Source organism: Centroberyx affinis, unplaced genomic scaffold, assembly GCF_046629955.1.
Source record: "Centroberyx affinis isolate AG114_WGS23_722 - 3 ecotype Tasmania unplaced genomic scaffold, CSIRO-AGI_Caff_v1 ptg006966l_1, whole genome shotgun sequence".
NCBI lineage: Eukaryota > Metazoa > Chordata > Actinopteri > Beryciformes > Berycidae > Centroberyx > Centroberyx affinis.
This window is the reverse complement of record NW_027283527.1, coordinates 2,985-17,475: the sequence shown is the minus strand read 5'-3', so window position 1 is coordinate 17,475 and position 14,491 is coordinate 2,985. Positions and strand designations below refer to the sequence as shown.

General features: G+C 42.2%; 2 protein-coding genes across 3 annotated transcripts; both read left to right on the top strand.

Annotated features, from left to right (window-relative positions):
* Nucleotides 1-389: 389 nt before the first annotated feature.
* On the top strand, nt 390-7,380 carry eapp (e2f-associated phosphoprotein). 2 transcript variants are annotated; one of them, XM_071513303.1, is made up of 6 exons: nt 390-531; nt 1,762-1,952; nt 3,242-3,343; nt 4,182-4,296; nt 5,050-5,181; nt 6,498-7,380. In XM_071513303.1, exons 1-6 carry the CDS (start codon nt 452-454, stop codon nt 6,832-6,834), a joined length of 957 nt encoding a protein of 318 aa, XP_071369404.1. In that variant the 5' UTR covers nt 390-451; the 3' UTR covers nt 6,835-7,380. The 2 variants fall into 2 exon arrangements, with proteins under 2 accessions (XP_071369404.1, XP_071369403.1); XM_071513302.1 differs by having other exon boundaries at nt 3,239-3,343.
* Nucleotides 7,381-10,648: 3,268 nt separating this feature from the next.
* Nucleotides 10,649-14,260, top strand: sptssa (serine palmitoyltransferase, small subunit A). Its single transcript, XM_071513301.1, has 2 exons — nt 10,649-10,819; nt 13,974-14,260. Exons 1-2 carry the CDS (start codon nt 10,717-10,719, stop codon nt 14,075-14,077), a joined length of 207 nt encoding a protein of 68 aa, XP_071369402.1. The 5' UTR covers nt 10,649-10,716; the 3' UTR covers nt 14,078-14,260.
* The last annotated feature ends 231 nt before the right edge of the window (nt 14,261-14,491 follow it).

The window sequence follows — 14,491 nt, the reverse complement described above, 5'->3', positions numbered from 1 at the left end:
GTAGTAATAGTAGCAGTAGTAGTAATAGTAGCAGTAGTAGTAGTAGTAGCAGTAGTAGTAGTACTAGTAGTAGGCTATAGCAGTAGTAGTAGCCTAGTAGTTGTAGTAGTAATAGTAGCAGTAATAGTAGCAGTAGTAGTAGTGGGTAGTAGTAGTAGTAGGCTACTAGTAGTAGTAGTAGAGTAGTAGCAGTAGTAGTAGTAGTTGTAGAGGTAATAGTAGTAATAGTACTAGTAGTAGCAACTACTACTAGTAGTTGTAGTAGTAATATTAGTAGCCTAGCAGTAGTAGTAATAGAGGTGTTTATATTGAGCTTTTATTTTGACGAGCCCCTTGCACCGGAAGCGGAAGGAGCAACGTCACCTATATGTTCGCATGTTGCTGCCGGGTGATGGTTGATGTTGACGCTAGCACTGTGTTGTAGATACTGAGCCTGTTGAAACAGTTAAAGATGAACGGGCTGAATAAAACTCAGGAGTTTGACTCGTATGAGATCGAAGAGCCGAGCGACGAGGAGCGAGCGGAGAGCAGGTAGAGAAACTCAAGCTGCTGTTACTCTTTTAAAAAACCCTTTAGCCTTAGTTAGCACCATGTGGCTAACGTGTGGCTAGCCGGCTGCATGCTAACATGTAAACAAACACTCTAACACTTGAACACTCTCATCCAGGTAACCAGTAGACAGGTTAACACAAACTAATGGGGTTTCTGATGCAGTGTTTTTCTCTAAACAAAATTATGTTATCACTCCGGATTGATGTTATTGATGATAGAGCTAGCCATGCTACTGATTTACTCTGCTGCTACTTCTGTTAGCTGCTGCTAATCTTCAATGCTGTTACCTTCATGCTTTTTCATATACTCATTTTCTCCTTACTCATTATTATACACTTTAACCATACTATGTCCTGAATATTGCAATAAATAAAGTCATTTGTACATGATTATTCGCTGTTTTAGAGCTGGATATGCTGATTGACTAGCACTCCTGAAATGAAGATAGAGCAAAAAGTTAAAGAAGTAAAATAGAGAAACATCATAGAATAAAATATAAACTTAAGACTTTTTAGGAATCAATAGGAGCCACGTTTGGCTTACATCTAGTGCATCAAGCAGCACTTTTTCCAACAAAATTTCAACTTTTAGAATTGGTTCATGGTGGAGATTGTGGGAATAAGAGGCGAACCGATGCTAAAAAGTTAACTTTTACTGAAATAAGTGCTGCTTGGTGTTTTGAATGTATGCCGAATTGAAGAGTGACTCCTAACAATTCAGAAAAGATCTTAAGTTAGGTTCTGCCAGGTTTGTATGTTTGCTGATAAGCAAGGCCACACCAAAGAGCACGATTTTTGAATGGAGCTTGGTGTGGTGTTCTCTCGATACAAGAGAATTGGGGCTAAACGTGTTGCTGCATAAATCTCCTGGCCTGAAGATAAAGGAGAATATAAACATAACAGAACCAGAATAAAAAAAACTCCCTGTCTTTCAGTTCAGAATAAAAGAATAAAATGGAAACCTCTCTCTCAGTTTAGATGATGGCCTGGCCTGAAGAAAGTAGAATTTAAAGAAATATATAATAGAGAACTACTAAAACAGAAACCCCTCTCTCTCTCTCTCTCTCTCTTTTTTCTGTCTCTCTCCCTCTCTCTCTCTTTCTCCCTCTGTTTCTCTCTCTTTGTCTCTCTCCCTCCCTCTCTTTTTCTCTCTCTCCCTCTCTCTTTCTCCCTCTGTTTCTCTCTCTCTCTCTCTCTCTCTCTCTCTCAGTTCAGAGGACGAGCTGGACGTGCTGCTGAACGGGACTCCGGACCAGAAGAGGAAGCTGATCAGAGAGTATCTGACGGGGGAGAGCGAGTCGTCCAGTGGCGATGAGTTTGAGAAGGAGATGGAGGCGGAGCTCAGCTCCACCATCAGGACCATGGAGGGAACCTGGGGGCCGGTGCCTGCAGGAGGAACAGGTGGGTCAGGAGGGTCAGGAGGGACAGGCGGGTCAGGAGGGACAGGCGGGTCAGGTGGGACAGGAGGGACAGTAGGGTCAGGAGGGTCAGGTGGGACAGGCGGGTCAGGTGGGACAGGAGGGACAGGTGGGTCAGGAGGGACAGGTGGGACAGGAGGGTCAGGTGGGACAGGAGGGACAGGCGGGTCAGGAGGGACAGGAGGGTCAGGAGGGACAGTAGGGTCAGGAGGGACAGTAGGGTCAGGAGGGACAGGCGGGTCAGGTGGCTCAGGTGGGTCAGGAGGGACAGGTGGGTCAGGAGGGACAGGAGGGACAGGAGGGTCAGGTGTGTCAGGGGGGACAGGAGGGTCAGGCGGGTCAGGAGGGACAAGAGGGACAGGCGGGTCAGGTGGGACAGGAGGGTCAGGTGGGTCAGGAGGGTCAGGTGGGACAGGAGGGTCAGGTGGGTCAGGAGGGTCCAGGTCCAGTTCCAGATCAGCAGTTTGAATGCTTCTTCATATTCCTTTCCCAGATGGGACTATTCAGGGTTTCTGGCAGGATATTTGTTTGTTTGTATTGTCAACATTACAGAGAAGGTTTACTGATTTTATTCTGTTAACGTTAGCTGAAGTTGTGTCAATGTAATGTTGAATTTCAGCATTGCTTTACTCAATATGATGCCAGTATTCCCCTCAATGCTTGCAGCGCTGCTTCTGGCCAGCAGATGGTGCAATTGGGCGTTTTGTTCAGCATTACTTTGGCTGTGAAAACTGACTAGAAAATGTCATTCATTTCAGTTTTCAGGTGGTAAATACTACATAAAATATTGTTCAGTTCACTGTTTTAGTGGCTACAGTCAAAATAGATGCATAAATGATAGTTTGGGATTTTTGGGGATTTTTCACGCAAGGCAGGTGCTCTTTTATTGAGGTGCCCACCTTCAGTATAACTGCCATGTGAAACCTGCTATGTGCACGAATATACAGACTGTTCAGAGAACTGGGGTACCACTTTCATGCCCCCAAACTCCCAAGAATTCAGTGTTCGCCCATAAATGTTGTTCTTGTCAGGGTGGAAAAGCCTGAAACAGCATTTAGACCACAGGACTCTTAACATCAACTAATGTTCATGAATATTAAATTATACAGTAAATACGTAATCAAATCATTCACCAACTCAAAATGCAATACTTGACTATCTTGAAATGTGATGCTGCTGTGTGTGTAATCAGTGGAACGGCCCTTTAGCTTCAGCAGCAGACTGGAGAGAGATAAATCCATAATGATGATGTGTGTGTTGGTTCTCCAGCAGAAACCTCAGGAACCAACAGCAGCGGAACCTCTGGACTTCCTGAACCTCAGCTGTACGACAAGATTTACTTCGACTCCGACTCGGAGGAGGAGGACACACCCAGTAAGATCTTTACATTTACATTTACATTGTCGGCATTTAGCTGACGCTTTAACCCAGACAGACATCCAGTGAGGTCAACAGCAGAATGAGCTTCAACTAGATTAGCCACATTACAAGAAACCAACAATAAGGAAGTCAGAGGTCAGAGGTCACACCACCCAGACAATATTCCTGACCATAGAATGATTATGTATGATAGACGAGAAGTGCTAGAAAAAGGAATAAAAAGGTATTTTTTTGAGGATACGATTTGAGGAGAAGGAGATGTGAAGGACCTTTTGAAAAGACATATGTCTAAATGCTATGGTAACATTTACTGTCAGCATGATTTACTCTGGCTGCAGTTACTCTTATTGGGACCTTTATCCTCTGGTCATGGCAGGATGCATTAAATCACATGACTGGATGCACAAAAACCTGATTTCACCTCTCTGTCGGATCTTCAAAGTGGTCGGACTCTCGCTGTGATCTGAATTCTGCGTAGTCTGGACACAATCACATAACATGTAGCAATGTGACCGTATAAAATCACGTCTTAAAAATCAGGTCTCAAAAATGGCATTTAAACTGCAGCCTCTCTGGATCCTGAATCACAAGTCACTGGGCTGATGCTGCGTTCAGGTTGTACAGGAAAGTCAGTAGATACGAGCTTCCTGATAGAAGACGAAAACACGCTGCAGGCCCCAATCAGTAACAACTAAACAGACTTTGTACCTTCCCCCTTAGGCCAATAAGTCAGATCAGTGTAAAATATTGTGTGTGACGGACATTTATCCTGTAAGAGTAGATGTCACTCTTCATTAAACCTCGCCCCCCCACCATCCCTCCCTCCCTCCAGGCAGCTCCAGGGGTCGGAGGCGGAGCCAGCGGACAATACCGACCAATGACGAGCTGCTGTACGACCCGGACGAGGACGACAGGGACCAGGCCTGGGTGGACGCCAGGAGGAGGGTGTAAGAAACACCTCAGAGACTTACAGTGTTTTGTTTAGGGATTTATTATTTGAATATTGTAAATTACAGGGTTCCTACGCAGGTCTGGAAAGTCTGGAAAAGTATTAAAAATGAATTTGCATCATTTCCAGGTCTTGAATCGTTTGGGAATTTGAAAAAATGTCTGGAAAAGTATGGAAAATGTTGCGGTTCAGGTCCGATACACACATAATTCTAGCTTTTATGTTGTTGTAGAGCCACTTTGAGTCCACAGTTTTTGTTGATGTGAAGAATAATGTTCAGATAGAGGGACGCTCTTATTACCCAGCCGCTGTCAGCATGCATTATATCAAATACCCACCAAAATCAAATCCAGTCAAGAACATAGGGTCTGGGAAAAATATGGAATTTTAAAATGGAAACCGTGTAGGAACCCTGCCAATCATCTCACATATTCTGATATTTGTCGCTAGTTAGCAGGGGCAAGATGTCTGTCTGCGTAAATCATACTGAACACCAGACAAAATCTTCAAAACAAATCAAGGTCTGGAAAAAGTATGGAATTTTTTAATTGAAAATGTGTAGGAACCCTGAAATTCGGAATACTATGAAAACGAGTAAGAGTGAAAACAAGACTTTCTAGCTGCTGCTACTTTTCGGAAATACGGCACTGAAAAAAGTGAAAACGTGTTAAGGTGCAAAAGTGCCACAAAATCATTGTTTCCTGAAACTGAGACAAAAAAAAATCGTGATTTTTGCTCTCTTCCTGCTCAGGTACAGCAGCGGCAGAAGGCGGCCGGCGGCGGGGGCTCGGCCGCGGCCCGGTCAGCCTCACGGTTTACCGAGCAGCGACGCCGTCCTCAACTGTCCCGCCTGCATGACCACGCTCTGCCTGGACTGCCAGAGGTGAGAGGGGCCGCCTGGAAACTAGGGATATGTAGATACTCAGTATATCACAATATATAAAAATGTGTCTGTCTGTTGTGTCAGGAACATGAATGGTGATATCAGCTCCATGTTATTCTGCTGTCAGGAACATGAATGGTGATATCAGCTCCATGTTATTCTGCTGTAGTAATCACTAATGAGACTCTTGATCCATCACAGTTTCACAAGCTCTCTATCCAGATTATATAATTGTCACTTTGTAATGACATTTTTAAATTGTTGTTTACATTCCAGCAGCCAATGGCATCGCTGGAAAGATTTGAGTCTCAGAAATTCTGCACAGTCAGACTTTGTTGTCACTTAACTTTTATTGATCACATCGTATCGTGGTTGGATTGAATCCTGAACCCCAGATCAGGTATTGAATCGTATCAGGAGAGAAACAGATCGCCCCGTCCCCAGTTCGATTCCCAATTTAAATTTAGTGGAACAGGAACTGAACCTCTCAACAACCCTGTCTGCATGCTTTATACAGGGAGGTGTACCTAATAAAGTGGCCACATAGGGTCGGATGTTAAAGGATAAGGCCGGTGTTTTTTAATGCATTTCTTACCGTCAACAAATCCTATGAAAATAACAAAATCAACAATGCGTTTGCTCTCCTCCCGTTACTTTCTGACTTCCCACGTTCCGTTTTTATCCGTCAACCCGGAAGTCATTGGCTCCAACTGTAAGATAAAAACCTTTAAATTCAGCTCACAAAGACATAGTTTACATTTTAAAAATCTCTAACTGTTACCGTGAAAAGTCAGGCTGTTGTAGTTATCACCAAATCAAATTCAAACGGGAACAAATTCTTCATTACGCCAGGGACTATTTTCTGTGCTACGGAACTACTTTCCTGAGATGGCAAAGTGTTTACAGCCGGTTTATTAAGTTGTTTGAGGAAAAAGTGGTCCGGCCCGGTGCATGGTGATGATGAAATATGCTGCAGAGCAGCAGCATGGCTCTGTGACGGGTTTTTAATCGTTTTTTAATACAGTGGAGTTCTATGGCTGCTGGGACATGAGGCTGCACTGGGACCAGGATACATGATGAGACAAAATCATTGCTGATTTTGTTATTTTCATAGGATTTTTTGACGGTAAGCAATGCATTAAAAAACACCAGCCTTATCCTTTAAGTACAACATTTTTAAATAAGTGGAAAGTGACTAATCTCTCTGATAAACTGTTGAAATGTTGATGGATACATTTCAGGCAGCAGTTACTTTTCAAAACCTACAAAGTGTTTTGGAGTTGAACCTTTAAAATCCTGCTGCTCTTCCCCCACAGACACGATAAATACCGGACGCAGTACAGAGCCATGTTCGTCATGAACTGCACCGTGAAGAGAGACGAGGTGCTGCGCTACAAGACCCAGCCAGAGAAGAAGAAACAGAGGAGCAGGAAGAGGAGGAAGGGACAGAAAGAAACGACAGAAACAACAACAACAACAACAACAACAACAACAGCAGCAGCGGCAGATGAGGTTCCCGACCCGGCGCCCAGAGGGATGGAGGAGGACGAGGTCTACCACCCGGTCCAGTGCACCGAGTGTTCTACCGAGGTCGCCGTGTTCGATAAAGAGGAAGTCTACCACTTCTTCAACATCCTGGCCAGCCACTGCTGACAGACGCAGGACTGAGCCGCTCGGTCTGAGCCGCTCCGGCCCTCGGACCTCAGACCGGCACTCCGGGTCTTGATCCTGACCTTCGGCTGCAGTGTTTGATACGGACCGGGTCTTCCGCTGCTGCTTTTGTTTTTAAAATTGGAACGAAATGAACGAGTTTTTTTTAAATTTACTATCAAACCGTTTTACTCCACTCTTCCCCGGCCTTCTGTGTTGGAGACTGTGAGGTGCGACGAGTTCAGTTCAGTTCAGTTCAGTTCAGTTCCTCACAGCTGAAGCCTGTAGCAGTGAAGTGAACACGGCAAAGCTAGAGACTGAAAGTGTGTTGACTGCCAAACAAAATAAAAACAAGACAAAAACTAGAACGGCACTCGGAGAGCGCAGACCTCCGCCAAGGTTCGTGCTGTTATGGCTTGTTCATGAGTCGGATCGGGATCTGTGACAACACATTATGTAATAACACGACAAAATGTAATAAGTTTTCACTTCATTATGTAATAACACCCGCATTTTGTAATACACAGCTTGAACGCAATATGTAATAAATTTCCCCGCATTTTGTAAAAAATTATTACCTAGTGTGTGTGTGTGTGTGTGTGTGTGTGTGTGTGTGTGTGTGTGTGTGTGTGTGTGTGTGTGTGTGTGTGTGTGTGTGTGTGTGTGTGTGTGTGTGTGTGTGTGTGTGTGTGTGTGTGTGTGTGTGTGTGTGTGTGTGTGTGTGTGTGTGTGTGTGTGTGTGTGTGTACCAGTACTCAGATGTTTGTGTCAGTATAACACTCAGTGTCTGCAGTTTGTCTCTATGAACCTCAAGTCCAGTTTCTATGAGGCTGAGGAACACAGAGACACTTCATGTAGTTTGGACCAGTGAAAGATATTAATCTACTGAACTAACAGTATCTTTTTAAAATGAATTTTGAGTCAGTATGATTCATGCTAGAATGCATAAAATAAACGTTGTTATAATGATTTTTTATGAATGAAGACATCCATTTTAGTTGGTTATAACATAATGCACCTTATTATTACATTTTCATCAAAAAAAAGTGCAACTCTCGTATTTTGTAATAACCACCGCAATATGTGATAATTTATTACAAAATACGGGGAAATTTATAATGAAGTAATGAAGTGAAAATGTATTACATTTTGTCGAGTTATATAATGCGATGTTATTACATAATGCGTTGTTACAGGATCCGCTCCAAAATTTAATGGGTTCTTCCTTGGCTCATGCTGCACCCTTCCATGATGTTTCATGAAAATCGGGCCAGTAGTTTTTCCGTAATCCTGCTAACAGACAAACAGACAAACAAACAAACGGCTCCGAAAACAAAACCTCCTTGGCGGAGGTAACAAAGCTGTGACAGGATGACTTCATCAGTTGCTGCAACCAACCTGATGACGACATGAACCGTCAACGAGCAACGGGCAACACTTTCTGCTCTGTTGCAGCTCAGTCCATCAGACTGTGAGTCACTCTGCTGCTGTGAGCCTCAGCTGTAAGGAAACTGATCCTGGACTGTGAAGAACTGAACTGAACTGAACTGAGCTGAACACACTTTTCTACCACAGCCGCTCACACACAGTCTGTGTGATGCGAATACATTTTCGGGACTTAAATATGGGAAGAAACACCATAATAGAACCGTGTGGCATTAAGATTTCATATTCTGTGTTTCATTTCAGTCAGTTCGGTGACAGGCTCGGTGTTTTGAGATGCTGCAAAGGCAAAGAAAGGAACCTACAGAAGCGTAATGTATTCACTTGAGAAAAAAGAAATTGCCCTGTTTTTCTGAATTAATAATGAGATAATTATCTCAGAATTCTGAGAAAAGTTTTCATGGGAAAAAAAATAAATCTGCTCTGTTTTTCTGAATTAATGAGATATCTCAAAATCCCAGGAGAAGCTCTCATTCCTACTTGAGAGCTCGATTTCATGGAAGCAAACATGTCCGCCTGTTTAGTTTAATCCAGTTTTATTTTGAATGGGCTTTCCGTCTGAACAACCGCAAAGTCCTGAGGTGCCTGCGCAAAGTCCACAAACTAATAACAATCCCATCTATATTACTTAAAGACACGAGTATCTCCCAATGTTTCAGACCAAAAGCAAAATAAAACCGGGGGTAATAAGGAAGTAATGATTTGTTTGAGATATCTCATTAATTCAGAAAAAAAGGGCAATTTATTTTGTTCTCAAGTGAATGCATTACGCTTCTGTAGGAACCAATAAGATTAAAGGAATCGTGTTTGAATAGAGTCGACATGCTCAGATCTGATTGGCTCCCGAGTGTAGCTTGAAATGATGTCATCAGATATACTAGTTTCCATAAACCAAGTTTGTCTCTGTTCGACTGTAAGTGAACGGATCAAAGATGAACTTGATGCTTCCCTCCTTCTGTTCTGTTGTAAATCCAGTTTTATACTGATTTAAGGACAGGAGAATTACACCTGTGGAGGCACACAGTGTGTTAAATGCATTTCATCACACACTGTACAGTAATGTGTAAAAGCTCGTAAAAATTTTGAGTTTTGGAGGGAGAAACTGTACAGCTAGTAGTTTTTTATTTGGTTCACTGCAGCTCTCCTGACTTTTTTTTTTACTCGGAGAGACACTCAGCTTGTTTTTAATTTCAGAAAGTTATTTGACCGTTGATGCCAAAAGTTGTGATTAATTGTTCTATTATTATCCGCCTTGTCATTTAAATGATATTCTCTAAAAATGAGTGTCAGTGATTGATTGTTTGGATTCATTTGTTTGTGTGGATGTCCAGGTGAGGTGTAGCATGAGTTCTCAGCACATGTTGTGAAAACTCTCAGGAGGCCTGACTTCAGTAAAATAAGAGCAAAACTTTAATGATCCCTGTGGGGAAATGTGCTCATTCATTGCAGAAGTAAACAAGGTACAGCACAACAAGAGTAGATTATAAACAAGAATATGGCAAATGGGGGATATTTATGCCATAATGCACTGACAATTTCAACACAATAACATAAGTAGAAATGTATGAAAGGAAGTATGAAAAAATGTAAATTAGGGCTGGGCGATATGGACAAAATCAAATATCACGATAGTTTTGACCAAATACCTCGATATCGATATTGGGACAATATTGTAGGGATGACTATTGGTGCTTTCACAAAATATTTACACAATGAGATTTTTGATAAATAATCATCAGTAATGTGGATATAATGACTAAGTGGGTAAAGGCAAATAATAGAACAGCTAGAACAGTCTGGTAAGTTCAGAAAATGACATCACTTTACTGTAATGCAGCCTTTAAAACCAGGAAAAGACACTTATGCCATATCACAATATTACGATATCCAAAATCTAAGACGATATCTAGTCTCATATCACGATATCGATATAATATCGATATATTGCCCGGCCCTAATTTAAATTATGAGGTTGTGCAAAATATCAGGAGTAGATACTGTAAAAACAAGAAAAATGTGTGATATGAAAATAGATACTGAAAAAAAACAAAATTGTGATATGTGATCTAAAAATATACCGAAGATGTGAAATATATGCAGTATGCGATAAGTGAAAATTTAGCAAATAGAAAGCTTTATATGTGCCATTAGAATGATATTCAAATGCACTGAATATGTCGTCATACACGTCATATTATAAACTTCTGTTAGTTGCCATGTGTCTTTTATTTTGAAATGTCCTGGGAAGTGCGCACTTTTCCACCAGGAAGTAGGAACTCCCCGGTTTAGCGTGCCCTACAGCGCGGGGCTGTGATTGGCCAGAGAGGGGCACCGTGTGATTATACGTCACACATCACCAGGAAATTATCCACGAAGAAAAGGGGGAACGGAAGAAAAACGAGGAAAGAAAATAAATTAGCCCGTGAGGAAGTTGAGAAGAAGATGGCTCTGGGAGACTGTTGGAAGCAGCTGTCCTGGTTCTACTACCAGTACCTGCTCGTCACGGCGCTCTACATGCTGGAGCCGTGGGAGCGGACGGTGTTCAGTATCCTTTTCACTGGGAAACTACTTCTGACTTGACTAAACAAAGCGAGCCACAATGCTAACTTTAGCTATCTGACGTTAGCATAGCCAGGTTAACGTACTTACCCGGTAGAGAACATAAATTAGGATGTTTTACAAATCGACAGGGGCTTCTGGTAAATTCGGCATATAGATAAACCACCAGTAAGCCATGTTCTTCATTAAAATCTCAACTTTCCGAATCGCTTCAAACTCGACTCGATACTCACTACCGCCCACCACGGTGTTTTGGTGGAAGGGGATTGTGGGAATAACAGGTGAACCAATTCAAAAAAAGTTGACATTTTATCAAAAAATTAGTGCCGCTTAAAGTATTGGACGCATGCCGAATTGAAAATGGTTCCATAATGATTCGTTATAGGTCTTGTATTATGTTCTCCTAGTTATGTACCGCTGCCGTTAAGAAAGGCGGCGTTAAACAGCTAGATTTTTAAATGGAGTTCAGCCTGGAGGCGTCTGTAGGACAGAACGGGAGGCACCGAGGCTAAGCTAGCTAACGCGTTAGCCCAGAAGCAAAGACAGCCTCTGTTCTTCTGTCATGTGATCTGAGCTGAGTTTACCCAGACTGTTTGTGAAAGCTCCTCGTGAGGTAAAGTCAAGTCACAGTGTACATACTTGTAAGTAAACAAAACATGAATGCTTTTCTGAAAATGTGACCTGCGAATAGTCCAACAACATGGACAGTATCACATTATATAGATGATGTATTGTCTTCCAACAGTTGTCACCCTAAGCTTGTGTATCATTACTTAAGAGAGAGAGAGAGAGAGAGAGGTTTTCTCTGTAGACGAGGCAATTTCCATTTTTTGGCGGTGGGATTGATGGAGGGATAGATGGAGGAAGAGAGATGGAGGGAGGGATCTTCTTCCAGTTCCAAGATCCAATCTTGCTGCAAAGTTTGTATCTAAATCTAAATGTAAATAGTGAGAATGTCCTATATTGTTACACATTGACTTCAGTTATATTGGATGTATTGAACTGCTTTATATGACACAATGCTTTCACATCCCACTGTTGACGTGCAGAATCTGTAGTTTGCGAATGCTTTGGCAACATAGATCCTTTTTCACATTATATAGATGATGTATTGTCTTCCAACAGTTGTCACCCTGAGCTTGTGTATCATTACTTACCAGAGAGAGAGAGAGAGAGAACTATACTGACTAGTGATGGCGAAATGAAGCTTTCTGAAGCATTACGGTTTTCCGAGACACTGGGTCGAAAATGGGTTCAGCACTCGAAGCTTCATATGAGATGAAACATATCGCCTCGAGTTAGGGCTGAATAATTAATCAAAATTTTATCGAAATCGCAATATGGCCTACTGCAATTTTCAAATCGCAGGAGGCGCAATATTTGTTAAAGGCGAAATGTGTGTCAAAATATTTTAAATGAAATATTTTGGTGCTGCAGAGATGTCCTGGCCTACACATCGTATTCTACAGACTTAAGAAAGCATCTTTGTTTGGTACAGATCCCCGCAAAAATCACACCATAATCATTTTAATACGTTTTTCAATGAAAATGAGAATAATGATGTAAAAATTATCATTCCCTGTAATATCGCAAATCATATCGCAATTGCAATATCAGTCAAAATAATCACAATTAGATATTTTATCAAAATCGTTCAGCCCTACCTCAAGTGTAGCACACTAAACTAGATGACTAGTAAGAGCTTTATAGTCTATAAGCCTTCCTGTAGGTAACTGGTCTGTATAGTGAACAGAGGAGGCTTTTGCTCGCTCACACGGTAGACCCGGGTTCGATTCCACATACGTGTGCAAGAATTTGTGTTTTTCAGTTGTTCAAACTTCATAATAAAATAGAGAGAGTGAATATTTTTTGATAACAAACGCAAGGACAGAAGAACAAAAGGGATAAATAAAGACAACAACTTCCTGATAAAGTGGAAGAATAGGGAGAAAGTGCTAAAGGACAGACTGTCATTGGAGGTAATTCAGTGATACGTTTTGAAACAGCCTGTATTTTGCTATTATCTGGAATGTGCTGCACAAACAAATTGATTTGGTTGGGCATTTATATGTCTGTTTCAAACAGAAATCATGTGAAACTGTTATTTAGGCAAAGGCATTTGTGTAATATGACAACCTTGTTAGGGTAAATTCAATATATTCCCACACTGGGGAACGGCAGCTCTTTCTTTCTGGCTCCATCATGATACAGAAATAAACACAATCTAATCGACTGTCCACAACGACGACGCTGTACTAATAACAGCTGCAACGATTAATCGATTAGTTGTCAACTATTAAATTGATCGCCAACTATTTTGATAATCGATTAATCGGTTTGAGTAATTTTTTTTAAAGAAAAATGAGTCAAAATTCTCTGATTCCAGCTTCTTAAATGTGAATATTTTCTGGTTTCTTTCCTCCTCTATGACAGTAAACTGAATATCTTTGGGTTGTGGACAAAACAAGACATTTGAGGACGTCATCTTGGGCTTTGGGAAACACTGATCCACATTTTTCACCATTTTCTGACATTTTATAGACCAAACAACTAATCGATTAATCAAGAAAATAATTGACAGATTAATCGACAATGAAAAAAATCGTTAGTTGCAGCCCTAACACTAATACTACAACCCATGATTTGTTCATTCTTACAGTTCATTTTAAAGGGAAAGCCGACAATACGTCTCAAATACTTTTGACCAAATACCTCGATATCGATATTGCGACAATATTGTAGGGATGACTATTGGTGCTTTCACAAAATATTTACACCATGAGATTTTTGATAAATAATCATCAGTAATGTGGATATAATGACTAAGTGGGTAAAGGAAAACCAGGAAAAGACACTTATGCCATATCACAGTATTACGATATCCAAAATCTAAGACGATATCTAGTCTCCTATCACGATATCGATATAATATTGATATATTGCCAAGCCCTAGTCCGGGCCAGAAAGTGAGTTTTGAAAGCCAGAAATCCCAGCAGCTGGTCATGTAATCAATGAGTCATTGGTATTGATCAACAACAGTATCAGTCCCTACAGATATTAAGGTCTGCTTGTCCTGTGGGACAGTTGAAACCTGAATTCTTCTCTCTTTCCAAGTCCTTCCTTAACCGTCTGTCTGTCAGACTCCCTGCTGGTGTCGGTAGCCGGCATGGCGGTGTACACCGGCTACGTCTTCATGCCGCAGCACATCATGGCTATCCTGCATTACTTCGAGGTGGTCCAGTGACCCGGTGACTCCGCCCCCCCGCCCGGCCCCGCCCCGCCCACCTGCCCATCCTGTCTGTCTCTGGCTCCCTGTCTGTCTGTCTCTCATCTCCTGGGTCCGGGGTCCCCCCTCTCCAAAGCTAATTCAATGTGATCCAACCTCCACCCACCTGGGCTGCTGCGGGGTAGTGAAGGCAGCGCCCCCCCCCCCCCCCCCCCTCCCCCCCCCAAAAAAACGCTGCGCCGAGACGCCATGTTGGATGTCATTCCCCCCCCCCGACCGGACCGATCATCCTTCGCCCGTCTGAACCGGAGCGTGAGCCGTGTGTGGGGGGAGGCGGAGCGGAGGGCTAGGAGGCGGAGCTTGGCACAAAGTCTTCAAATTGATTGACAGCCGGAAGGTGCGCTGGATTTAGGCTCGATCGGTTTCATATGT